This window comes from Cydia fagiglandana, chromosome 15, assembly GCF_963556715.1.
Source record: "Cydia fagiglandana chromosome 15, ilCydFagi1.1, whole genome shotgun sequence".
In the NCBI taxonomy this organism is placed as follows: domain Eukaryota; kingdom Metazoa; phylum Arthropoda; class Insecta; order Lepidoptera; family Tortricidae; genus Cydia; species Cydia fagiglandana.
The window spans coordinates 15,721,000-15,748,178 of record NC_085946.1 but is presented as its reverse complement, the minus strand read 5'-3'; the positions used below and the strand labels follow the sequence as shown (position 1 = coordinate 15,748,178).

The 27,179-nt window shown below is 38.4% G+C and overlaps 2 protein-coding genes across 2 annotated transcripts in view; one reads left to right on the top strand and one right to left on the bottom strand.

Annotated features, from left to right (window-relative positions):
- The window catches only part of LOC134671511 (mitogen-activated protein kinase kinase kinase 11-like), a 164,975-nt gene extending 149,731 nt beyond the window's left edge, over window positions 1-15,244 (top strand). The window contains exons 6-12 of the mRNA XM_063529377.1: window positions 351-521; window positions 1,385-1,534; window positions 1,949-1,954; window positions 7,606-7,716; window positions 8,341-8,476; window positions 9,159-9,279; window positions 10,075-15,244. Of these exons, the coding sequence (XP_063385447.1) occupies window positions 351-521; window positions 1,385-1,534; window positions 1,949-1,954; window positions 7,606-7,716; window positions 8,341-8,476; window positions 9,159-9,279; window positions 10,075-10,902 (1,523 nt within the window). The 3' untranslated portion in view covers window positions 10,903-15,244. The remainder of the gene's footprint in view (window positions 1-350; window positions 522-1,384; window positions 1,535-1,948; window positions 1,955-7,605; window positions 7,717-8,340; window positions 8,477-9,158; window positions 9,280-10,074) is intronic.
- Window positions 15,245-16,489: 1,245 nt separating this feature from the next.
- LOC134671441 (ELAV-like protein 1) lies at window positions 16,490-27,176 on the bottom strand. Its single transcript, XM_063529299.1, has 2 exons — window positions 17,328-27,176; window positions 16,490-17,277 (listed from the first exon to the last, which is right to left on the bottom strand). Exon 1 carries the CDS (start codon window positions 26,811-26,813, stop codon window positions 25,671-25,673), a length of 1,143 nt encoding a protein of 380 aa, XP_063385369.1. The 5' UTR covers window positions 26,814-27,176; the 3' UTR covers window positions 16,490-17,277; window positions 17,328-25,670.
- Between the last annotated feature and the right edge of the window lie 3 nt (window positions 27,177-27,179).

Genomic DNA, 27,179 nt, shown 5'->3' with positions numbered 1-27,179 from the left:
GAGCAACATGTCCCACACGCAGCCGCCGCAGCCTAATAAGAGGAAGGGTAAGTCAGTTTACAGTTTAGTTCAGCTACATAATAAAGGAAAGGGTTTGCAATTGTCAAGAGGCTAAGACCAACAGAGACTGATGGAGCAGAACCTCGCGTAGGAACGAGATGAAAGAAGCTTAATAAGATAGGGTAAGAGTGTTTTTGGTATGTGGAGTCAGGTTGTGAAAGTCATATGTTCAGCTGTTGCGACAGAAAAATTAGGCGATGAGAGAGATAGATCTGACAACAATGGATCATTGTTGTAGCTTGCAAGAGGAAAGTAAATTCACTACAACTCTGTTGTCGTTTCGTTTCCAGGCAAATTTAGCAAGATCAAACTACTCAAGAAAGATACGATCTCCTCTCCCGTGGACTTCCGTCACACCCTCACAGTGCGGCCTTCGGAAGACGAGTCCAGCGTCAAGCAGCTCGTCGCCGTCGCCAAGGACACCCCGCCAGGATCACCCGCCATCATGCGAGCTATCGCACGTAAGTATATTATTTTGACCACTTAAATGAAATTGACCAATCACAGCTCGCCAAAATCGAGAAAAATATTGTCTAAAAATGTAATTTATCGCGGAGCAAGTACCAGGGCCTCATGAGTTATCAGAAGGGGTCGTTGTTGATGAACCCGTCGGGCCGCAGCGGCCGCGGCGCGTACGAGTATGAAGGTATCGCGGCTGCTCGCGTATTTTAGCTGTATAACTTTGGTTTGTTTAGCTATGTGTATAATTCTACTAGTTTAAAGTATTATTTTTGCTGACTCAACAAGTATTTTAATGTCGTACCTTACTTAGGCAACTCAGCAAGCTTAGTTGTCTAAACACGGTACTCGACTGAAAAGCTTTCTATTATAAAATTAAAAATTATTATTGCTTTCGATTGTATTAAATATTATTACAACACTAAAAACTTATAAATAAAAAATTTGACCTAAGTCGTATAGTTCGTTTTTTTTAGCATTAGAAAGAACTCCACAGAAGCAAGCGTACAGTTTTTATCAGGCTCTTTAATTGTTAATAATTATTGAATTATCTAATGTAGCACGGTCAATACATATAATTTACTTCAAATTATTACCGCTAAAAGTGCCGGATTTGGAACCACAAGCTTACTTCTGCGAAGTTCTTTCTAATGCTAAAAAAAACGAACTATAGTTGCTCGGCAGGGTGCCCAGAAGGCTGGCAATTTTTTTACATAGAAATCAAAAATTAGTATTTTCAAACTTAAAGTTTTCTTAGTTTCCTGTAGAGTTTTCCTGATTTTTCCGAAAACTTTTCCTACTCGATGGAAACTTTCCGCAACCGGCACATCTGTATTTAAAAACAATATACTCTGTCGCATTCCAGTGCCAGCGGACGGCGTGAAGGGCAAGACGTGGGGCCCGTCGTCGGTGCACCAGAAGTCGCGCGGGCACCTGCCGCTGCCCGCGCTGGCGCGTCCCCGCCCCTCGCACCGCTTCTCCTCGTCCGCGCCCGACCTGCCGCCGCCGCCCACAGGTACCCGCCCGCGCAAGTCCAAATCCCAGGTCCGCACGCCCAAGAACGCCGACCTCAAGAAGCGCGCCGGCAGCCACGACGACCTCCTCTACGAGAACACCAAGCCGCGGACCAAGTTCGGCATCTGCCCGATCTTCACCTCGACGTCCGACCTCCCGCACCACTACGACACGGTCTTCGATCAGAAGCCGCAGGGCAAGCGGAAGGGCAGCCACGGGGAGGTGAAGAAGACCTTCTTCAAGGGGTTCAGGTCCCACAGTTTGGCCGGAGGTTTGCTCTCGGGCGCTTTGAACTCGGAGACGACTGAGCTTTTGCGGGACGAGTAGTTTGGGATGGAGTTCCGTTTTCGGTCCGTCGAAACTCTGATTTTTTCGAAAAATTCTCCAAATTTTTTTTCATACGATTATTTAATAGTACCTGGTTTGATTAACTTCAAACTTTTCAAAACCGATGAGATTTAATTAAAATTTAACCAAAAAATAGTACAATAAAACGTTAAAAATTACAAATTCAGATATATTTAGATCACCTTTTCAATCGTAAAGCACAAATTCATTTTTAGTTGTACGAGTAAGCCGATCCGCAATTCAGTTAAGATATTGTACAAAATGTTGCCATATTTTAGACATATCATTTTCTACTAATAACCACATTCCTACGTTAACACTTGAAAATTAAACTCTATCCCAAACGAGAATTTTAACCCGTCATAACCTTTTTTTTACAAAAAAAAAGTATAATTGACCCGAACGATTCGATTCGACTTTAGGTGTAAATATATTCGCTAGATCTATTCGAAGGATTTGAAGTAATTTTAGTTAATTGTTAAGTAAATAAAAAGTGTAAAAAAGACTTATTTCTTAGTTTTAAAAGTAAAACCAGTGTCTGTTTTTGATTCTTTACCGCAGTTGATACATGTATCGTAATAACCTAACAATACAGTATAACAATAACAGTATACTAGCTGTTCCGGTGAACTTCATACCGCCCCAGTTGAATTCGTGACGATTTAACGAAAAAATGCATATCAGGCATCTTAGATACAAAAATGGCCATAATTTTCGAAATTCGTACCCCCGAGAATCTAAAAAAATGAGTCAATAAAGATTTTTACGTAAAAGTAAATGTCCGCCATCTTGGATTCTAAAACGGTAATAATTCTCGAAATCCGCACCCCCGAGAGCCTAGAAAACGATGTACATAAGGACTTTCGAAATACTTTCACGAAAAAATACTTTTCAGCCATAATTATTAAATCAATTTTTTTATGTATTATCCGATATATTTTGTTCATGTTACCGGTCTCATCCGGTAATATATAAATTAAAATGCTCAATTACACTGATACATGGATCAACCTGTATGAACACGTAATGCAATTTCGTATCCATTGTGATGTACCAAAACTAAGTAAAATTATCTCCTACCCGTATTTTACATACAAACAATTTTACGTACAAAAGTTCTGGCGGACATCACAAGAATGCATTTATCTCATTTCATTGTTAGTTAATTTATTTTTAATTAATAGTTATCATTTTTTTTTAGGATTATGATAAAAGACTTTTAAATTAAATATATTTTTGAGGATTGTTTAGGTTCTTGCCAAGTTGTATTTAAATATTGCGAAAGATCGCAGTGTAACAGCCGTAATAAGAAGAAAAAATAAAAAAAATTGGCTGTGCAAAACACCCTGTGGTCTTTTGCAATTGTTTCCAAAATTAGTTGTTTTTAGGTTAATTTAGGTGACGTCAATGTTAGCCAACAATATTGGAATTTCATAATCATAAGCACACTTTCATTTATATTTTAGTACCTACCTATAAATAAAATAAAATAATAGTATTACGTAATAATGATAATTATTTTTTAACGTGACGTCACCAAAACTACCCTAAGATATACGACCTTGGATCTAGCAAATTGAGTGACCGTAGAGAATTGTTTTGACATAACAAGGTTATTCCATAGACATCTCGTTATTGGGGGCAACCAATTTTATCCACGCTCATCAAATATATAGTCATAAAAGTCAAAATCTTACTAAATTCAGCTAGTTCATATGAGAAGACTCCTGCATTTATTTTACTCACAAGTTCACTTTTAGATTAAGGTCAACATGGTAAAGATCGTCTATAAAGGAAGACCGTCTACAAGCTTGTCGCTTGCTATGGTCGGTAGCGCAGGATTGAAGCTCTTCCTTTCTGACCGTGTCTGAGCGACGTACGTATACACGTACGAGAGTTCTCGCTCTATGACGATCTTTTCCACATTAACCTTATGATTAGGATTCGTGTTGTGACTACAGTAGTGACTTGTCTATGATATCCAGTTATGTGTATGTTGGTTTGACAATGATTATGTTTCCCTTCGCTGCAAAGGAGCCTCGCACGACAACCTGCCCTATGCCTGTAAGTATGTTTTTGTGTTTACGAAAACGCCTAAATAATCCGTGGTTATATACCAAACCTTTTATGAATATCGGAGCTAAAACAACTCATTCGTTCTTTGTAAGCAATGATTTTGATCTATCAACACCAAGTAGATCAACCAAATCTAAATAGATAAATCTCTGGAACATTAGTACAATTTAGTAAGTAAAATATATCGAGATAAATAATTTAATCTCATGCAAAAAATAAACTATTTTTGATATCATTCATTTCAATACTTATTGATTGTCTGTCAAGCCATTTCCGTCAATTTAAAAAAAGCGTCAAATTTAAACAATTTAGGCGCGAAAAGTTATCGTCCCATAGAAAACTGATTTCGCGCCTTTTTCTTCTACTGACAAACTTGTTTGACCAATAATAAATCTATCATCTGATTAATAGAGTCGAAAAGTGGTAGACCACTTTCTTGGCTGACCGTACCACAGATATTAAATTGGTTTGGTACATTCTAGAGTCAGACCAAGAATAGTCTGCAGCGGATTTGATAGCCCTCGCAGTGAAAGTGTTATTTTAAACGCCAAACTTCTATGAAATTATGACGTGTAAATGACACTTGCACTGCGTGGGCTATCAAATCCGCTGCAGACTTTGTTTGGTCCGACTCTAAACGGATGTTTAGGCTTAAACTACGTCACAAAAAAAAACAATGTCTATGGTTTTATGATTGTGACATAATGAAGGAACATTTCGTTAGACTCCAAACTTGTTCGTTCCGGTGAAAAATATATTTTATTGTATTTTTTATTTTCAAAGAAATTTATTGTATCTTTAGTCATTTTATTTTTCACTGACCGATGGAAATAGTGTTGTTGGAAGGAATTGACTCATATTATTATTTTTTTAATATTTGAAAACATTTTTAAACTAGGTTCATTTTTCCGGAGCGGACAGTTTTGACACTATTATTAAGATATTAGTGTTCAAGTAGACTTAATTATGGAATTGAATGTAAAAATTGTATGTTTCATTGGTTTTTTATATTTTGTGTGGCACATTATGTGCGTTAAGTAGAGATATTTCTAGAAGTTTGTATTGTTTATATGTTCTCCGTTTGACTTGATTTTTTTGTAAATTGTAAGCATTTGTTTGCTTTCAGCCGTTTAAGTTAAGTGCTATGCATGCTTAGCAGTTCATAGTGTATGCTATATCCTACGGTTTAAGTGATATAATTATATATGTATACGTCGTACTTACTTATTGATAGTTATCGCTTGGTTTCACCACATCTGGCACGCTTTCAAATGTTTACAATTAATTTTTAATTTCCTTATGTATTTTGGAAGTCAATGTGATATCAAAGATTATAAATAACTATATAAATCAAATCTTTATCTATGATTTTTCTATGACTTCGACTATGACATGAAATCGAGATAGTCAGGTTTCTTTCATGTGTTTCGATTTTAAATATTTTATTAAAATTAAAAGATATTTTTCTTAGATTTTAACAAAGACAAATATGAAATAGCTTATGTACCTTGGTACAAGCAAGTAAATTTTTGTTTATATACAGGGTGAAATTTAATTCACTGGCCAAATTGAAACAACCGAAAGAACTCGAAAAAATATTAAACACGTGTTTTTTCTTTTAATACCGCTCAGTACATTTTTTTCGAAATAACTCATCATCAAGTTGTCCTAAAAACCTCGTACGTTATGGTGAACCGACAACTACCCACTACACCCGCTTCTCTCTTATCAGTTAAGGTCATTGACACCCCGCCCCTCCCGCTGTTTGCAATCGCGTTACCAATTATGAACCCTATTGCAGCGAGATTACCTACATAAGTTGCTAATTTTTCCTTTCATATTAACGGGCTTAGAACCGTTAAAATGCAAAGGCAACCCATTTTTAATCTAAAATGTTATTTCTGACTAATGATTATTAACAAAACGTCCGTGGCTTAAAAACAACGAGTAAAAACTAGGTCAGGAATCTTTGCATTCAGGCGTATTTAAAAAATTGAATCAACTTACGTACATTTGATTAAAAATCGACGCAATTAACGAAAGTCCCTCGAGATGGTACTCTTGGATTCAATCCTTGTCTGGAACGGATTCCATTTCGTATAATCTTTGTGCACCACGTAAACACTCACTACTTAATAAATAACACCGTACCACTTCGTAATTATTCCCGGTTCGAAAACATTTTTTTTAACCTTAGTACGCGCGCGATTATTATTTTAAGGTTGGCGAGTGACGAGTGACTAATCATTTATGCTTACCGTTATGTTTACCGCTAGCGCGGAATGGTTTAGTTTAGGCTACCCTCGAAATTGATAAACCTGCCTACCATCGCCAACACTAACTAGGTGGACCCTATTGCAACGATTATAAGGTTTATTGAAGGTCAGATAAGGGTTTTGCTGATGTTGTTGTTAAAACCTACTATTAGGTTTGTTTACCTTTGTGGTAATAGAGTGACCACAACTCGTGGAAAATATTTAAAAATTGAAAAATGAAAATTAAAAAAAAGTGTACTCTATTTTTTCGCTAAATAGATTCCTTAAGTGTAACCTAGTGCCGGGAATGAATATGGCCAGTGATTTAAATTTCACCCTGTATATTTTTTTTATATTTTTCGCACGGGCTTCCAATCTGTAGACCAATCTGTACGACGCCGACCGTGTAACACGCGTAATCTCTACAGTGGTGGTGGACTAGTATTAGAAAATGAGGCTCAGATGTAAAAAGAATGTTAAAAAATCTCCGCAGAGCGTAACATAACTAATGAACTCTGCCAATGTGAAACTCTGGTGATCCGGTTCTTTATATCCTTTTTATATATTAAATAAACCTTTTCCATGAAATCGATTCTGGTGTATTCTTTTAACATGGGTTTACTAATATTTTAGAACTAACAAACCCCTTAACAGTTTTTAAATGAGCCGTATGAATAAACGATTAAAAAAATAAACCACTTGGTGCTGGGAACAAAAAGAAATCTAAATCCGCTTCCGCTTTTCTTTCGGCTCTAATATCGGGAAGGCAGAGAAAACGTAATTTTTTTTAAACAAAAGTGCTAGTTTTAAGTTTTGCACATGTAAGTATGATTTATTTGTACACCTTGCTTTTGATTTTTATAATGAACTGTTTAGCATGTGTAGTTATTATTTGAAATATTTCAATGCATGTTGTTTTGTTAGAAACATTTTTAGGAATCATGTAGCTCCTAAATATGTCTTGTTTTTTTGTTATATTTATATCATTTAAAATAGCTGTGATTTAGAATAATTGTCTTTCATGATTTGTTATTTTTAATAATTTCTATCATAATTTCATTTCACTGTTCGCAAACTCTTCATATTTCATTCAAATTAACTTTATATCCTATAACCAAATAAGAATATGTATCTCATAATATGAGACGTGAGGAGTTTGCAATACAATAACCTAACGAATAGATTACTTTGGAAACGAATGTCTATTTTTTATTGAAACTAAAAAAAAACAAGTAATTTAAGTAACAATTTAAGTATGGCACGTTTCATTTAATAATTCATAAGAACATTAACATATACTTAACAATAAAATTCCACCCGTTTCCACATCTATTCGCCAGGTACAATCGGCCACCGCACCTCGTAACTAACTGCCTATGTTTCATTCACATAGGTTGTTTTGTTCCTTACGCAGACTTCAGCCCCGAGGAGTGGGGCCCTGAGTACCCGCTCAGTACGTCGTCGCGGTACACGATACCCATGCCCACGCTATATAGCACTGAAGGTAAATATTATTTATGCTTATAGTTAGCACTCTGGATTTATTTAGGGCCACTTGCACCATCCCACTAATCCGGGGTTAACCGGTTAAACCTAGAGTTACCATGGTTATCAGTAGAATTTAACACTGGGTTAACGGTTTACCCCGGGTTAGTGAGGTGCAAGTAGGGCTTAGACAACTGGGTTCTGGGTTTAGAGAACAACAGAAGACTTTTAGTAGTACTGGGGCAGCACAGAAGTTCTTCGTTTATTGGCGCGAATTACATAAATTGGCAGATTTTTTCAACGGACAAGGGAGGATTTCTCAACTGTAGGGTCATCAATAGCATATTAGTGTGAAGTATGAATGTTAAATTTTAATATTCTATTTATACCACAAGGTGTTATCCTTCATCACGCACGGTTTCTATAATTCTTATTACTTTATCAAATCACTGAGAACTGAACTATTCGTGTTAGTTGTGCCTATGGCGACAGTTGATTGTGATTTTAATTATGACACACTGACGCTTATGAAAATTTTGTCTCTGAAAAGTATTCTCACTCAAAGCGATTATTTTTCAAATGTACTGTAAGAAAGATTATCTCATTACCCTATGTTTCCGATTAATAAAATTCTCTGCACCAGGTTACAAATTCAAGAAGCCATCGATTATTGAGCTGGTTCTCTACAATATGGCGGCACTTTTGGGCGGCGTGGCGGCCGGGTACGACGTCCGAGTCAGCAACGTCAGTCCGCTACACCCCACCTTACAACCACACAGGTATGCATTAAATGCTATCATTCTAATAACAATACTTCCGTGAGACACAGACATATAAAAACGCAAGCTCCTGATGACACTACTTGGTACGGAGTGAAACATGTCGAGCGATTTTCGACTTAAAATACGTGAGTGACCCGTTTTAAATATATTTAAACTCTGTCATCTTTAGGGTTTAACTTCACATCTTAAAACTTTTAACGCAATGTGTCCCTAAAAAATAGGGCACGGGCCAAAAAACATTATAGAATACAATTTTTTATGGTTTTCAAATCAAAAATTGGGCCGAGGGTTAAATGTGAGTCGGTTCCATACATTTATATTTTTTGTAATGCATTTACGTTTGACCTTTGTTTATGTTTTACCTGTAATCTATAGGTAAAGAACTATTTCTTGGTTCAAAACTTTAGACCCGGGAGCCTTCTTGGAGATGGGAAAATGGTCATCTTATCTTAAAATTGTAGAAAATTATATTTATTTACTTTCGTCACACGTTACGGGGCACCGACTAAGGCCCACTTGCACCATTCCAGTAACCCGGGGTTAACCGGTTAAACCTGGAGTTACCACGTTTACCGGTACAATTTTACACTAGGTTGACGGTTTAATCGCTTAATCCCGGGTTAATGGGATAGTGCGAGTGGGCCTAACAAGCAAGTAATGTTTTGGTTGTGATTTCCAGGCAGGACCTTGAGCCGGAGCCGGCGGGCGCAGCGTACGAGGGCCTCGGGTTCGCGCACAACACCTACCACGGCCCCGCCAGACACCTGCGCGCGCCGCTCAACGCCATCACGGGCGCGCCGGTGAGTGCACACACACAACACATCCTCCATGACTATAGTAGCGCTACCCCATCTGCCACAAATATACGGTAGTTTTACTCCATTTTAGAATCAAGTGTCTTTGTGTGACGCCCGTGACTTTGAAGCTTTGAACGGACCAATCACGGCACTGGACTCGCTCACCTCGTCCCCCGCACCCCCGTATTTTTGCTTGAAAGAAAAGCTCCGCATGCGAGCACTTCATTCCCGTTCGTTATCATAGGCCCACGTACCCCGCCCGATGCCACCGACTCGTCGGAGAGCTATGCCTCACCCCCACATGCCCGTAGGTGTAGTAGCACGTACGCGTTATTTTAACCATTTATACGTTTATACTCGAACCTAATTGTCTTTACGGCACACCTCACATGGCGACCCTGCTAGGAGTTGCTCGGTACGGTACTATTGAATCCGGGATGTGTACGTACGTACGTACGTAACTGTTAAACAGTGGTCTTTTGGGCTCGTTTATAATCTATGCGCCATATTTTTAAGATTCTGAGAAAGGGGTATATTTTTTTCTTTAAAAACTGATAATAGTTTCTTGATATTCTTAGCGCATTACGACAGACATGGTTAAGATTATACTTAAAAGTAGCTCTACTTTGAGTATACTTGGATGCTGAATACGCAATAATGTGTCAACCCACATTAATTTTTCAATAAGATGTCAACTCAAAAAATTGAAGCATAAAGTTGACATTTTATTGCAAAATGGATGTGGAATGACTCATTTTTGCTAAACACCATCCACTTATAAATCATGTTTTATTGCAGATCACCAGTCTGCAAGCGGAAGAGCAGAAGCCGATCAGATTCACGGACTCTCCGAGCCACAACGCGCACCCCTCCTACTCCTCTTACACACATTCCGCACAACCCCTCTCCGGCACCTCCGGTCTCGGCACCACCTACACCTCCACGCAACCCCCCACCCCCTCCCCTAGAAGAACCTCCTCGGCCACCTCCGAACACCTCGCCGATCTCTACCACAACTATAGAGAAAACTTCCAACCGACACAAGAACGGGACTTCTACTATAGAGAACCTTACGGCTACGACAGGACGGCCGACTACGTAGTCAAACATCCATATTTCCCGTACGATGAGAGCTACGAATATAAGGAGCCCGCGCCGGACTATAGACCACAGTTTTTAACTCACAGAAGAACACCCTCTAACTCTTCAGCAACTAACTCACATGCAGAGGAATTCTCCCCTTCGAGGCAGTACAGTGGGAAATACAGTAAGAGCGAATATCGGACGCCTATAACGGAATATCCGAGGAAAACCTCAGATTATTCTCTCCCTAGAGACTTCTACAGGCAAGAGGACGTCGAGCGACCAGCTAATTTAGGTTTAGAACTCGCTCCAACAAAACTACGTTCCAGTTTAAAAAAATACAATAAGAAATCGAGCGCATCAGGAGGCAGTTCCGGCGGTGGCACACCTACTAACCCAACTCCCCCGGACAGTATAACGAGTGAGACGGATAGCTCGTACGTATCGGCTAGGGATGCCTCTACAGGCTCAGTTTCTCGAGTCCGCTTCAGCCCGGAGTCGTTGCCCGGCGGAGTGGAGAGGCGGCCCTCCAAACACTCGTAGCGAAGGCTCAAGAAGTTCGACGACTACCTGGTCTGACTGTACACGGAGGTTTAACGGCCCGTTCGCATAGACAACTTTAGTAGATTATGCAGAAAGTGTGAGTGGTGAAAAATCTAGATGGCGCTGCACCGCTGCCGTTCATTTTGGAGTAACTACATGTCAACCGCTAATGTATGACAATCCATAGCCTCGATTCATATCCAATAAATTCAGCTGCTCTTTATCAAATTCGAAATAGTTTGATATTAATATTAGTAATGATAGTGTCAACACAACATGTAACTTCACAGTCAACTTCGTCATATAAGTTTACGTTGATTTAAATATCAATATAAAACAAAAACATGTTTGACTATATTTTTTCAGCGTATTTCACTATAAAACGTACTACAAAACGTATGACATCCTACAGCGCCATTTAGTTAACGATATATTCGACTGTGTACATCTGCTATAATTACATTGTCTATGCTGTACCAGTAGTTACTACGCGGCCAACAATGAACTATTTGGCACTATCATAGGGTTCAGTGGTAACTACTAAAATTAGGCAGTTATAAGCCGACCTTGTGTGAGTGTACAATGTACATATAGGCGGTAGCGTGGAACGCTTGCTTTTTAGCAAATTTTTTGCCGCGGCGGAATTGCACTGAGAAGCATTGTTTAAAAAAAATATTTTCGTTTTAAAGTAATATTTTCGCGGATAATGCTATTATTAACATTAGCTGCACAATGTTGGCAACGGTTGTGAATGAAATCGTAATTATCGATTATAATTATTATAACTCCGCTCTAATTGTATTTATAAAGAGTGTGTATACTTTAATATGTAGCAAGAAAATATTTAACCCTTTAACCGCCAGAGTCTGATATATAAGACATTACATATCCAGCTCATTTCGCCACAGTCTGATAAATAAGACAAAGATCTGATTTGGTTTTTACAGTACGTTTATAACTCCCGTAACTATGCCAACATTACTCTGCATGGTACAATTACTGTCGGTGGCGACACGAGCACGCTCGATCAAAAATTGCTGGCGGTTAAAAGGTTAAAATGGGTCACTCACTTAAAATAAGTATATTATCGCTTGTAACGACCTAAAGAACGTGAGTGACCCGATTTAAATATTTATACACATATACTTCGCAGGAGTTTCATAATTAAAATGTAGCAAGAAAATAACGAAAAAACAGATAAGTACAGTTTATATTATTATTTTCTCAGTTAATTTGAACTCTGCTTTTCAGTGGCGCCATCTTCCGCGGCTCAAGTACGAGTGTATACTCGATTTATCCCATAAGAGGTCGTAATTTAAATAAGTTGCTTAGCGTTTGAGAATAGTGTTACACCGTTACCGTGTGACGTCACGATTAAAATAATATTTAACTTAAGTGGGTGTCTTGATCCGTGTATAGATGTCGCTACGTGATCCTAAATGTGACGTATGTCATTTTCGTGCCATCAAAATCATCAAAACTTCAGGCAATCACCACAAAATAATGTTGTCATATAGTATGATTTCAAGATTCTTTTTTTAACACTGTGTGACTTGTGGTTGTAACAATATTATGCATATGCATAATTATTTACTTAAAACTGGGTAAACAAGGAGAGTTAGGAGAACATAGCGACATCTAGTTTTATGTCGACCTCTGAATTTGTCTCAGCTGATCATTGATCTTTATATTAAAAAAGAGTAAACTATAATGTATTACAGTGCTACTAATTTCTCTGTTTGATTCGTTAACTGCAACAAATTTTCAGCTAAGGGTGGTATTTCACCTGTCCAATTTATTTGTCAAATGTCAGTCCGTCTCACTCTCTCATTAAAGCAAAATGTGAGATGCAATACACATTGGACAGAATTTGTATAGGTGGAATCCCACCCTAATTTGTCCGCACGTAAAATTAATATTTTTTTTGTCCTAATCTCGATTATTCAACTAATAAACTTTTAAACAAAATACTTATTGGCGGAAGATCTAGCTAGATTTGATTTAAGTATCTTCAGATGAAAATTTTGATGGACAATACTTTTCTAGTTTGATTTATTTAGCAGTCCGAACACTTTGATAGTTACGTAGTTCTATACAGCATTCTATCAATGAAACCCAAAAAATATTCTGTTCTCTTTCTGTATTTATTCAATTTTAGAATAAAAATGAGTGGTCAGCCCCCGGCCTTTGGGCCCAGCCTTGTATAAATGCAATTGTGTTCATTAGTAACGTGTAGAGATGTACATTTGTATAAAACGTGTATGCGTGTTTGGGTGCGTGACAGTACCTGTTACCCACTAAATATTACTCCCCATAGATGGCAGCACTTGATTCGTAACAAAAATATTGACTGTCAAATTGACTACTATTTCTCATAATATCCAGCAGTTTCAATAGATGGCGTTATAGGTAAAGGTTTTGATGTAAAAAAAAGGAATACGCAGAAATAAGACCATGCTAATGTGACGCCATCTCCATATAACAAAGTACTTTTAAATTTTGGAGTGTGCAAATTAAAGCAGTCTTTATGATTTCCAACGATAAGGACAAATCAACTCCATGTAAGTATTACTAGATTGTGCTTTGTGGGAAAAGTCAAGCTGTGAGGTTTCATTTGGAAAGGTTATTTGATTTTAAAATTAAACATTTTCTAGTAAACAGCAACGACTCGTGTAATTTCAGTAATTTTTAAACATTATTTCTTCTATTAATTTAAACTATAAATTCATACTCGAAAATTGTCTTAAAATTAATTGATTGAGGTAGAGTAATGTTTTTATACCCAGTGATAACTAGAGGAACAAAAAGGCACAAATAACAAAAAATGTACAAAATGTAAATATTCCCTAAAGCTGCAGCTTTCCCGGGGTTATTCCCACTAATTACCACCATGTTATTACCAGTGGTAAAAGGTGGGAAAAAAATCCCAGTAGTTACCACTGGTAACAACTTGGTGGTAACTGGTGGGAATAACCCCTTTCCCGGCATTTATTTTATTTTGTTGCGGTGCTAGCGCACCATTTACATTGTTATTTTTATTAAATTATAAATAGTACAAATATATTTTTAAGTACCATACGAACGAATTGAGTAGAAATTATTTACTTTCCACATTACGGTAACTAACAGTTATGTACGTCGGACAGTGTATGGATTTTGTACAAAATCATATGTTAGATTATTTTTTACTAAAATATCAGTAAATATAGGGTGTAGTGACCAGTTTTGTATCCCACGATAATTAATTAGGTAAAAAAAAAACTAGTCGGAGTTTTTCAAAATGTAAATGTACCCTAATATTGCATATCCTGCGATTGATATTATATTCGATATTATGCTTTCTGTACTCAGGAACACTGGTTTTCTAAAAGCAACTGTATTTGTATAGAGGATAGGTATGTATTCGAATATCTTCTCGACTTCGAAGGCCTATGGAGCAATTTTTGAAAATTAGACACACGTTATCGTCATCACTAAATCTAGATATTGTAATGTATTTATATCAAATTTTAAATGTAACTTAGCTTTGATATTTTAGCGAAACCAGTGCCTAACGTTTGGATCGTGAGATTACGCAGGTTGTAAGTCTTTCCTCGGTACACTTTGTTTCTGGCCTAGGCCAGTAAAGCGAATGTTGTGATTATGTATTCGTTTTCATTTTCGTTTCTTGTGCAATAATTGAAATTGTTTTGCGTCCATTTTATTTTTATTATACTTTTAATTTGTTATTTATGAAACGGAAATCGTGAATGTAGCAGTATTTCAGCAGTATTCGAGATTCATTACCACTATATTTTATATAAATATTGGAATTTTTACATGGGTATGTATGTTGTAGTATATTGTATGATTTGTTGACACGCCAGTGCCACCCTGATGTTCAGTGCTCCGTTTCCAAACTTGTTTTTAGTGCAAGCCAAATCCTAACCAAATTATTATAAGAATCTCTTTATAATAAATAAGTTTCAAATACCGGAGTCACAAATTATTATCAAGTGAAATGAATTTATTAACAGTTTTTTTAACACTGTAAATATATATGTTTAATTATATTGTATGTATTGACTCATGGCACGATTACTTAAAAATACTCTAGTCTTGAAAAATATTTAATTTTAATATCTGGCTTGTATGTATTGGAGGTACGAACGGTGTAGGCATACTTCGGGCATTCCATATTTCTGTGAAAATGACATTCCATATAATTTAAAGGAAGTGATATTGTGCTCAGATGCAGTCATTAGTCTACGGATGTGAGATGGTTCTTTGTGCCAATAACAAGAAGGAAAAATGCCTTAAGTACGTTGAAATAAATTGACAAATAAAACTAGATTAAGCTTTTTATGGAGTCTTGTTATTTCTGCCCCCCTCAGACCCCCTTGTCGAATTGGCTGGAACTTTGCCAGCTTTTTTAATATGATTGCCAAAGTTGAACAGGAACAATACATACGGTACGGACGTACAAGAATCTTGTAATTGTGAGGCCGAGTAACTGCGTCCAAATTTTCGCAAAAGGAGACGGCGGCGAGGTCCTCGAGTGACAAGACTTGCGGCACCAAACCTTTATTCAGCATTTCGCGAGCAGTTTTGCGGGCATCACCCAAGTTACGCTGGCGTCCAAGCTCGTGTTCGTTGAAGGCCTCAATCATCTCGGCGATACGTTCACGGGAGGACGACATGGTACTGTACATAAACACACAAAAAAAACAAAGATATAACACAAGTACATAAAAGTTAAAGCACGTTTAAAAGTTAATATTTAAAAGACTTACCAATCCAAAGGCTAGATCAAGCTAATGTAACTAAAACAACTCTCCTACATGAGCTATTTTATAACTAAAATATGAAACAATAAGTATTAGACTAACACGATATTCTTCTTTAGGTCGTAATTAGGTAAGTATAGATACAAAGTGTACCTAAACGAATATTGTAGGTACTAATTCACCAGTCGGGTCGGTAATATTTATTCTACAAAAGTGGCAGATGGCCAAAGTTTTCCCCCTTATCACAAACTGTCATTTAAACAGAGTTTTCCCATTTGTCCTCGTCGATGGGGATAGCTTCATTTCATATAAATAATTCCCATTTGTCTCATGTACATGGCGATGGTTACGTGAGGCGGGGGACGAATGAGAATATACCATTTAAATAAGTTTAATTTTCCTCCAGTGTTACAAGAAATTAAGTCAAGTTCAATTCAACCCATTATTTCCCTTTGAAGACTTAAGTATATTATTTACTTATTTTCTCCTTTTATTGTTACCATTATTGGCTAAATGTATTCGGCCTTGCTAGGGAACACAAAGATTTATTTCGCGACAGTCTGAGCGTGGTCTGAGCAGTTTCTGCCCTTGGCTAGGTAAACACTTCTATATATCCCTTTGGTACGACATATAAATAGTAAATACGAAGGCTTTATACTTACATACGTAGCTACATGTATAAAGTGTAAGCTACATACCCATAGTAAGTACGTATGTACATAATAAGTAAATATCACAGTTGAGTTTTAGGCCGTTTTTGGTTACGTATACGTACTTAATATAACAAGGTTAAGACAGGATAATAAATAACATAGACAATGTATAAAAAGAACAATTTATTCAATATTGGGTATCATTAAAATATTATATCAGTGCAGTGTAAAAATACTTATATAATATAAAATGTGCTCTTATACGCTACTTATATACTTATACACCTGCTTAGAATCGTGTCATAAAAATACAAATCACGATCATCAATGTATTTCTCTTCGCATTATTGAGAAAAAACAGCAAGTAAATGTCAGTAGTAACCATTTACAACACAAATCCAAGCGGTCATAAAATATGCTTTATCTTACACTAAAATTGGTTTTCTTATCCTAAGTCCGAACTGCGTTCCACTGATACACGAATCAATCAAATTTCAAAGCGAATACTCACAAAATAATATAAAACACCTGTTTAGTTCAGTCCAATAAGACCATAATAATTTAGGTTTTTAACCAAATTCTTAACTATGCCAAGGAAGGCCTGGCTTATCACAATGATCAAATGTATAGTTAGGACTATTTCTATGAATCGACTTACTTGCTAAGGGAATAGGGCCTGACTAGCGGTCCTGAGGCCAATTCTACAGAAAACAGTTATCTCGACCATCTAGTTTCTATCGTATGTCCACACCCCGCATATTATGCCAATGAATCCGCAATGGTAGATCCCGTCAAGCATAGTAACTTAATCTAGCAGATTTTGTTGGTATTTCCGCTAACCGGTAAACCGGTTATATTTGAGACCGAGTATCCTTTGTATATAAACGAATCGCAGATGGAGTGAGAAAAAGAATGTTTTAGTGGCCTATATTTGCATGGAATAAAAAGAATAAAATCTGCTGTTTCTTGTGAAGTCAGTCACCAGTGTTTTTAAACATCTTGTGACAATGTGATCATGACTGGCAGTTCGATCGACAAAATGTGTTGTGTATTGCGACTCTTTAGACGTGTCGCTCGGCGCCAAGAGCCTATTGTCCCATTTATGTCGAACGGGAAGGATATAGGTATCTATAGAGGCACTCACAACAGATTCCTAGTCGTTAGTCGATCAATATTCCTCGCAATTTAAAGCGCTATCTGATCTGACATACTACGTTTTTGAGAATTCAACAAATTAAATGAGATTTTGTCCTTAAAATCTTGGAAATTTAAATTTTTAGGTCAATTCTACTAGTCAATGGACAACACGACTGTTATACCTACTAGTAGTAGTAGGCTACTACTATCTAGATCTAGACTAATAATAGATGTTGGGGGTCCCAATCCAAAGTACCAGCGGTCGGCAACCTATTAGCAGCAAAGGGCCAGGTTAACGAAGTTGACGCGGGCCGCACTTTGTTAATATTCAAAGACTATAAGACGTCGTCGTTTGTCAATATTATATTAACATACAAAATAGCCAGGGAGGCTCGCGGGCCGCAAGTGAGGTTCGCGGGCGGCATGCGGCGCCTGTTGCCGACCGCAAGCTGATCTATCTAGAGCTAGACAGTTTAGCTAGTCTACAAGAACTAACTAACCAAGAGGTTACTCAAACCATCATCAAATTCTTTCACGTTAAACGTGTTTTAGATACCACATTTGCGTTCTTATGCGAAACCGTGATGCCTGCGCCTAACCAAGTTATGAATTTTATGATTACGTTAATACATGGTACAAGCTATGCTGTAACAATTTGAGCGTGAACTTCTATTTTCTAAAAGTGCATCTTCCATCGTCTTTAGTCCTTCACGTATGAAGTCAAATATAATATTTCCTCAGTAATATCCTTTTTATGTATCTACTAGTCTGATGTGAACTCGTTAAATGAGATTAGGTCGGTGCTGATACGCAGTCTACATCACATGTCAGTGTACAAAGTTTTTGTCCTGACTTATACAAGTTGGACTCCGAGATTCGTAATAACTGCACGTAATCTGTGGTCGAATCTACTGGTCCGCTTATAGCAAAGCGGTTGGGTCTTTTCGCGAATTCCAGCACAAATGCCCGGGTCAAAATGTTATTTGAGACCGTGGGACCGTTTTCAATTTGATTATACTTTCGGGAATTTAAGTTTATCGATCTTATCACGTTAGACCGACTTAAATTTTTGGGTAATAAGTTCCAATACGACGCTAGACAACAGTTTAGTGTATGTCACAACGGTAGTAGGTGTATGTATAACTATGTAGGTTAACTAACACTACGCAACTTGAACTTTCGCGAATTCACAGAAGCATGTAACCAATTACGAATGTTGTTTGACGAAAATTTCGTTGGATTATTGAAGTGTAATGATTCATTGATACCTATATATACATATACCATCAATGTTAATTTCAAACAAACAAACATATCTCGAATAATTATTAGAATACTGTAACGGAAGAGTTGCGAACGTTGGGAGACAGTTATGGAAGATTCGAACTTCAAACCGAAGGACATGTCAGGTGCGTTCAACCATTATCGTTTCGATCACCAGCAGGTGGCCAGCGGACCCCTGAATTAATACATAATTGGAGTGCGTTGTTTTTTCTATATTCGAAATATACTTATATATATATCTTCCCCTATCGACTACTATAGATAGTCGATTCAATAGGGGAAGGATGACAAATAGTTTCTGCTCTTACTTTACCTTACAATAACAACACAATAAGTACGTTGTTATGGGAACAATTTTACCAATTTTGTCAGTACAAACAGAATTATCATGTATCATATTAAAGAGTCTATGTCTACGTTTGCATCATCTTTACTAAACAAGAAAGTGCGGATGTAATAACTTTTTTAGACGTTATAACTAAAACAGACAACTGGGATTTTCATTGAAATAGTTTATGGGTTAGAGTAATTAACGTATGTACTTTTTTTATCACGAAGTTTATACTGTTGCCAAAGCATACAGATACTCGTAAATTTAGGAGAGCTGTTACGAGTGGTTCATAATGATTCGCACCATGGTGTGAATAGTCATAATGTTTTCTCTTATAAAAGTACATCAGTTCTAGACAAACACTAGACGAACGTAAGCTACTCCTGACATACATAGGTACTAAACTGAAATAAATGTCATATACTAAGAAAAAGTGACCAAGGCCTTCCAGTGCCCCAGGCTGGAATCGAACCAGCGTCCTCTGCTATCGCGGCAGGTGCCTGAACCACTCGGCCACCGGGCCACAGCGACATTAGTCAAATTTTTCCAAGTAAGTAATAGTATGACATTTATTTCAGTTTATATAGTAGTGTTTCTACTTGATAAAAACAAATTAAAACATTTTCTGAAAAATGATTTAATTTGTTCAAATACTTCATAGTACATAGGTACTCTCTTTCAATCCATTAGCCGCATTTAGTGCACCAGTTTTCACGAATGGGTCCCAAACTTTTTATTAGACGTTAAAACTTAATTGTTATACCATAAAATGTGCAAAACTTTTGTCCTGACGAAAGTTTATTTGCTGACCCGTATATTTGAAACACGGGACATCCTGGATGAAAACGTGGGAGAGTTAGTCAAACGTTACGAAGGGCTCAGGATAGTTGTTTACAACAGTCCCGAATAATGGCTTGGCACAACCTTCGAGGCTATCATTATAAATTCACCCACATGAACCATATCGCTTTGCGTTATCTTGTTGTTCAGTCAGACGATTCATTTCACTAAGTCTAGTTTTTTGGGTTCCGTATCATTTCATTTATAATCATAGGTACAGACATTATGTCTCTTAAGATGTACCTATGTCTTGTGATGTCTGCTAGTAAGTAAATCAAATTGGGATTATCGAAAATACCCCAGTTCTTGCCATAAGCTGAAATCACGTGCCGCATTACCTACTGAGCGCAAATCTTTTCTTATTTAAGAGAAGATTGAGAAGCCATGGGCAAATATGACCATAATTCCTAATCTGACCCACCTTTAAGTGTAGGTATTCGGGTCTCCATGAACCTCTGAATTTACAATCAGAATATTTTTCGATGTAGCGCAAGATTCGCTTAGGGAACCCCAATTGAAGCGTGTCGAACATAAGTTTCAGCATTATATTTTATGAAATGTGAACGTCCCTTTTACACGTCAAGTATTCATTTAAATTTACCTACGTCTAGTAAATTCGGGTACCTAAGCTAGACCGGCATTTTCGTCTATTGTCGGAATGCTCTTCAGAAACAGCTAAACACACTCGATTACGAATTCAGTGTATGTAGCCGTACAGTACGCAACAAGGCTTACGTAACGTGTTTATGATTCTCTATTCTCAGACAATTCGTTGTTTTCAATGTCAGAGACGAGGAGTGTTTTGTCTTTTAATTCGACAACGAAAAACGACTGAAATTGTTAATAATTATTTCATTACGTTTCAATTTTAGATTTGCACCATTATCTGACCGTGAACCTGAGATGTTCTTGGTTCGGTGCGTAAGGTCGCTTTAATTGTAGATTTCTCAACCGTGACCTTTTGTTTGCCGAATTTACGACTTTTAACACGTGTATGGAAGTGAAGACAAAGTTATTGTCTATCTATAACAATCTTCTGCTAAACCTAAGTCACTCCAACATTTTCTGTCTTATCTCTCCTAGTGTTCAGAATAAATGTACCTATAGCATTGTACAAACCCGTTAATAGGGTTACTGTGTAGTAAACCCGAAGTTAATCGATTCTATTCAAGTGTCAGCCTGAATCAAATCGCAATTAATCAGCCTCCACGATTTTTCCATTACAGTAACTTTTCACGAACGTTTTAGTACCGTTATCGTAATCAAATTAATCCTTGACCTTTAGCTTAAAATAACTTCTTAAGCAAATATAGAACTTGGAGAACGAGTTATATGCTCCCCTTGGTCAACCCTCGCGTTTCAACGGAAGTGGTATTGTTTTTGCGGTAACTTAGTTGTTTGCTGGGCTTTGCAAGCCAGACGAAGCCGTATTGACGTCAAGCTACTGACTTTTATATTAATAACCCTTTGGTAATTTGAGCGTCACAGCATTAAAGTGGCAAAAAAATTATCAGTCAGCTATTATGCCAATCGATTCAAAAATAAAGAGATAATAAAACAGCAGACGTGGTTCCTTATCATGCGACAGGTACTGATGGTTTCGGTAAGGCATTTTTAAGCGTCTCAAAATAACTTACCTGTCATCCCAATAGATAATACTGGTGAATGACTTTCATGATGAATCTAATAGCATGCTAATAGTAAATAGATGTATGAAAACGAAGGCCATTAGGCCACATTTTTATGATTATCGTCCAAGACAGTCTTCGTCAATTTAATTGCCAATTGGGCTCGAAGATTGCACGAATTCGGTAAAAATTCGTCATTAACAAGCGTCGGACGCAGTAAAAAAAAGAACCAGTCCCGAAGCCTGGTTCCGACAGGTAGGTAATTATAATACCGTCGGGGACCATAAAACTTGATAAAAGCGGTGGACGCAGCACCTATCTGTAGTGGGATTCGTCTCGCGTATTGCCATTATAATAGCGTCGCTTCTCATGTTTTGAACCGACTTTAAAATTTCGAAGGAGGAAATTATAGAGGTTCGTTGTTTTTTTTGTATGATACCCGAAACTTAGAAGTTTGCTCAATTGATTAAAAAAATATCATCTAAAGGGTTTTTCACAGTAGATCCTATTGTTTTTAGGTATCTGATGACAGTATCCTGGAGATATAGAGTAAACTCGTCATATTTTATAGGAGCACCTTTATTGAACTGGGTATTATTATAGTAACTCAGAAAGCACCGTTTGGTTAAGTGGAACTTTTTCATACTGATATTCTACTGAAGATTTTGTATAATAATTGTTTTTAAAACTACTCAAGTTAATTGGAGATATTTTACCGGAAAACCCATAAGTATGCCAAGCAGCTGAGATAACAAAGTTTATGACTATAGAAGCATGATAGCATTGATAGCTAATAATTGCTTCATACGCGTCGCATAATAAAACGAATGAGAATGTATGCTGCCAACAAATCGGGAGTCATATGCGTGAATTAATTTCCATAAAAAATCAGTAGGTAGACTAGGTATGTACTTAAAACTGCGAGTCTCGATAGGATGCGTAGGCAACGGTACATAATTGTTACCTAGCAGATAACGGGCGGCCGAACTATGACAGAGCAGATATTTTGGCCATACGCATTGTATGGCGATAACGTGAGTGCGACTGTTCATTCATTGAGCGGGCGTGCTAAAACGTCGAGACCTTGACGCACTGTCACATCTTCAAACATTTAATGACGCACTGCAAGTGTGAATTGAATCTCTTGAAAATCTCAACGTTGTGGGTTTCAAATACTGTCATGTCTTTAACGTAAACTTGTGGAAGCAACGAGACGTATTTCATTTGCAAATGATAAAGTTTACGCCCTCTCAACATTGTCAAGAGGCGTCAACACGGAAAGCGACATCTGAAAGCCTTGTGGCAAACAATACCGTGTCGACACAATACCTACAGTAAACACAGCCTGCGTCAATCGATCCAGCCTCTAATTAGCGAGGTCAACCACCCTTTCTGGGGGTTACACTAACCACCATTAACCATATCTTTTGGAATTAAAACATTTAAAACCGGTTCCATAGAATTCCTGTCTACATTGAAGCGCTTGCCGCTTTTTATGTTGTTTAAAAACATGCTCATCGAGTTTATGTGACATTTAGAGCGATAAAATGGTGGATGCTTTGATAATCATGTAACAGGAAAATCATTACTATATGCCACGAGTTATATACGATGTGGATGTGGTTTTGTGGATATAACTGATTTATTTTATTATATGGGATTTAAAAATATAATCTGAATATAATATTTTTAACGGCTGCGAATGCTTTGTGAATGATGTCTTAAGAGTATGATTCACTGTAATATAACAATGCCTTATAGATCTGATTCTGAAGGCTATCATTAGTTTGAGTCACGTTTAGACTCCTGTATTTAGGCGAGCAAGGCTCCACTGTCTCATGAGATAAACTTCTCCTTCCGGTTATTTCCAAATTCAACCTAATTCATAAATTAACAACAGTGGCAATCGTGCCCTAACTAAGCGACCATGACCATTATTTTTAAGTGCTAATACACAGATTTTTTACCCTGTTCTAAAACCTGATGCGCCATCAATAGTTACGCATATTGCCCGTCAACGCTCTACATATAGCCACCTAATACTAATAACTAGCTAAGAAATTCGACGCCAAATCCATCGATTCCATGTAATAGGATCCCATTTATGGAATTATGGAGTTCAATGAATCAGGATTCAGTCTCGGAGCGTATTTTCCAAGCCCCGGCAGTTAATAAATCAAAAACTGTCAAGCTAGGGTTACCACATACATCGTTAAGCTCTCAAACCAGCAATACATTGTCGTATTTATTTTTACTGATATTTCGATTTTTATAGACTTAATTCTCTCTGGTATTTTCGATAAATTGCATTTGGATCTACGATTTCAGAAATTGTTTGCAACAGGTCCACGTCAGGTGACTTGTATGTTGCAACTTGCAGATCAAATGCAGTCAATTTCAGCCCGACGTTTAGTACTTACTCTAGTATCTACTTTGCAATGAGAGTTTTTTTTCTTTTCCCGAAGTCTGATTATCTGGTAACCCTAGCAGGAGCGAGGTCGGGGGGTCGACGCATCGGCTGCGACGCGAGACGTCCTTGAGAAGGGCATCCCGGCCATATCTCCGCAGCCTACTCTATCTACTACAAATATTGAGCTTTGCAGTGCCTCTGCGGACCGCTGTTATCTCTACCCACCTGACGCTAAAGCTATCAACACCTTTATCAGGTTTCATTAAAAACCTACAACTAACATAACCTACCTATACGATAAAGTTTCCAAAAATTGAAAAGATCTTTAAGTACCTATGTGGACTAGAATATCTGAAAGTCTGGCATTTATATTTCGAAAATATAAACTCGCCGTTGATGACATTATACTTACTTTCTACTTTCACTCCTAACTCTTGGTATGATACAACTAATCGTCCCAAGTAATTGATATGGGAGGATGGATCTGCCGCGACATTCTATTGTTTTTCGCCAAGCATAGACAATCAAATAACTTTTTGAAATTTAATTTCGTTATGCAAAGGATCCAATTGCAAATTCCACAGTAGACTGTATGCTAATTGAGACATGCGGCACGTCGCGTCTGCGACGCTGGTGCATGGAAACGGCTATTTTAGCACAATTGCGTTAGGAATTGCAAAGAGAAGTATCGAGGCAGACCCGGGATAGGCAAGGCACCTAACACTAAGTTGTGGCAGTCTATTTACTCCTTACATTGTTAATTTGGCTTTGAAAATGGACAGCAATGTTTTAATCTTATCTAGTGGCCCGCGGGTAGATAACCGCTGTCCTAAGGCTCGGCGCTGTGCGCTTCGCCTACCCATGACCGAAGGCTCAACAATACGTTACGCTAAAGTTATGTACGTATAAAAATATGAATATAGATCATTATCTCAACATTTCTCACGGCGGCGAGCAATATAGCTTGATTTATAGCCTGTCGTAACATTTCAGAAACGTTGCGCCAAAAATAATATAGATTAAGATACTAGTGACGGACAAACAATAACGACAGACATAACCCGCCATAACATAAACAAATAAAACTTATTTCTGTTGCTACACGCATGCAATATTGAAGCAATACAGTGACCTGCCGCGACAAGTGACAAATTGACAATACACACAAGATATACTACATTTAGGTACAAACACTACTGCCACAAATATTATATTGTATATAATGTAAGTAAATAAGGACACGACGGGGAAAGGATAAAATCGTATATAGAAAAAAATAGAGAAATATACAATAAACTCTATTTAAACATGAAATTTATTAAAGAGTAAAAAACATACAATGGTTTGTTTTACACAAAATAAAATACCTAGAGGGTAAAGGCGGGCCGAGCGCGGGCCGCAGGCCTGGGGCTCCGCGCCCGGCCCCGGGACGTGCGACAGGCCCATACATAGTTCATAATATAATACCATACAATAGAAGTACACATATATGATACTGTCAAGCTAACTAAACCAACTCACAGATAGTCATGTCGCGCTCTCGCGATTATAAAACTATGTTAAATCTTACAAAAATACTTATGCGACTAATCTGAAATGCACATAGAGGATCTCGCGTCTCGACTACAAAAATATTTTGAGATTGGAATGAATCTTTCTTTAAGCTTTCGGCCTCGGAACGATCACAACGAGACGGCGTTTTTAACGTCCGTTCACATTCTAATTGCTTCTCTTCTGCGTCTTAAAGCTAACGGATAGAACCTGTCCATTGAGCGTATAGCCATTGAGTGCCTGGATGGCCATCGCGGCCTCGTCGTACTCGCGCATGTTTACGAACGCGAACCCTTTGTTTTTCTTAGTCTCGGGGTCCTTGATCACCTTTATCGAGTCAATGGCTCCATAGGGACCGAAGAGCTGCCAGAGCGCTAGCTCCTCGGTGTCTTCCCCGATGTTGTATACATACACTGTGGTTTGATGTGGCGCAGGCGGCGCCCCCAGCAGCGGGACGGGGCTCGCGGGCGCGCCCAAGAGTGGCAGCGGGGAGTGGTTGGCCGCCGCCATGGGATTGAAGCGCTGCTGGCCCTTGTTGATGAAGGGCAGGGCCTTGCCGGGCGACGGCAGCAGCGGCGGCGGCGAGGCCTGCGGGAAGCCGGGAGCGAAGGCGGCGGGGCGCGCGCCGAAGGCGGCGCTGAGGTTGGTGCCGTTGAAGGCGGCGGGCGCGGCGCCGTTGAAGACGGCCGAGCCGTTGTAGGCGAGCGGCGCCGCCACGCCCACGCGCGGGGACGGCCGCGGCGCGTTCTTGTTGGCGTTGGGCTTGTTAGCAAACTTCACCACCACGGCGCCCGCGCCCGGCAGCGGCGTGCTGCCGTTCAGCTGGGCGATGGCCTCCTCGGCCTGAGCGCGCGTCTCGTAGCACACGAACCCGATACCCTGCGACACTCGGCTGTTTGTGATCACCCCGAACTGTCCAAATAGTACGTTGAGTCTCTCTAATGTCATGTCGGGCGGCAGGTTACTGATGTATAGGTTGGATTCCGTATCCGGCTTGTGACTGGCCTTGTTTTCGGGATTGAGCAGCGCGAACGACACTTTGAGCGTCTTGCCTTGCATGAGCAGCCCGTTGAAGGCGGCTCGCGCCTTCTCGGCGTCCTCGTGTTTCTCGTACTCCACGAACCCGTAGCCGCGGTTTGCGATGAGCTTGCAGCTCTCGATCTTGCCCATTGCCGAGAACAGCGCGTACATCATGTCGCGCGTCATCAGCTCCGGGATATAATTCACCATCAGCTTGGTCGGTGACACATTAGAATTGGCGTCGCCGCCGCCATTCTCTTCACGTTTCACGACGCTCATTTCGTTTTTCATTGTTCTTTATACGTAAAAACTACACTACGGAAAACAAAATACTATTAAAACTCACACTATAGGCGCTTGATTATTTCATTTGCGACACGGTAAATGAACAAAGAACGAACACAAAAAATAGTAGCCGCACGAAAACGCCAACGACGCCGGTTCACAAGTTCATCATCATCGCAGTTTGTTTTTCGAATGTTACCAGGATATCGCACCCTTTTCATCAAATATGTAACTAAGAACTCTGTTACATTTCAAGAATTCTTCCACTAATGCTTAACTCCACAAGTATTGTTTTAACTTAGAGATATAACACTAATTTGCACGTGTAGCAAATCTTCTTCTGTCAAATAATAATTAAATTATTTTTTGCAC

Bases quoted from the DNA above. Each gene is read 5' to 3' on its own strand.
- LOC134671441 (XM_063529299.1), bottom strand. From the start codon at position 26,813: ATGAAAAACGAAATGAGCGTCGTGAAACGTGAAGAGAATGGCGGCGGC.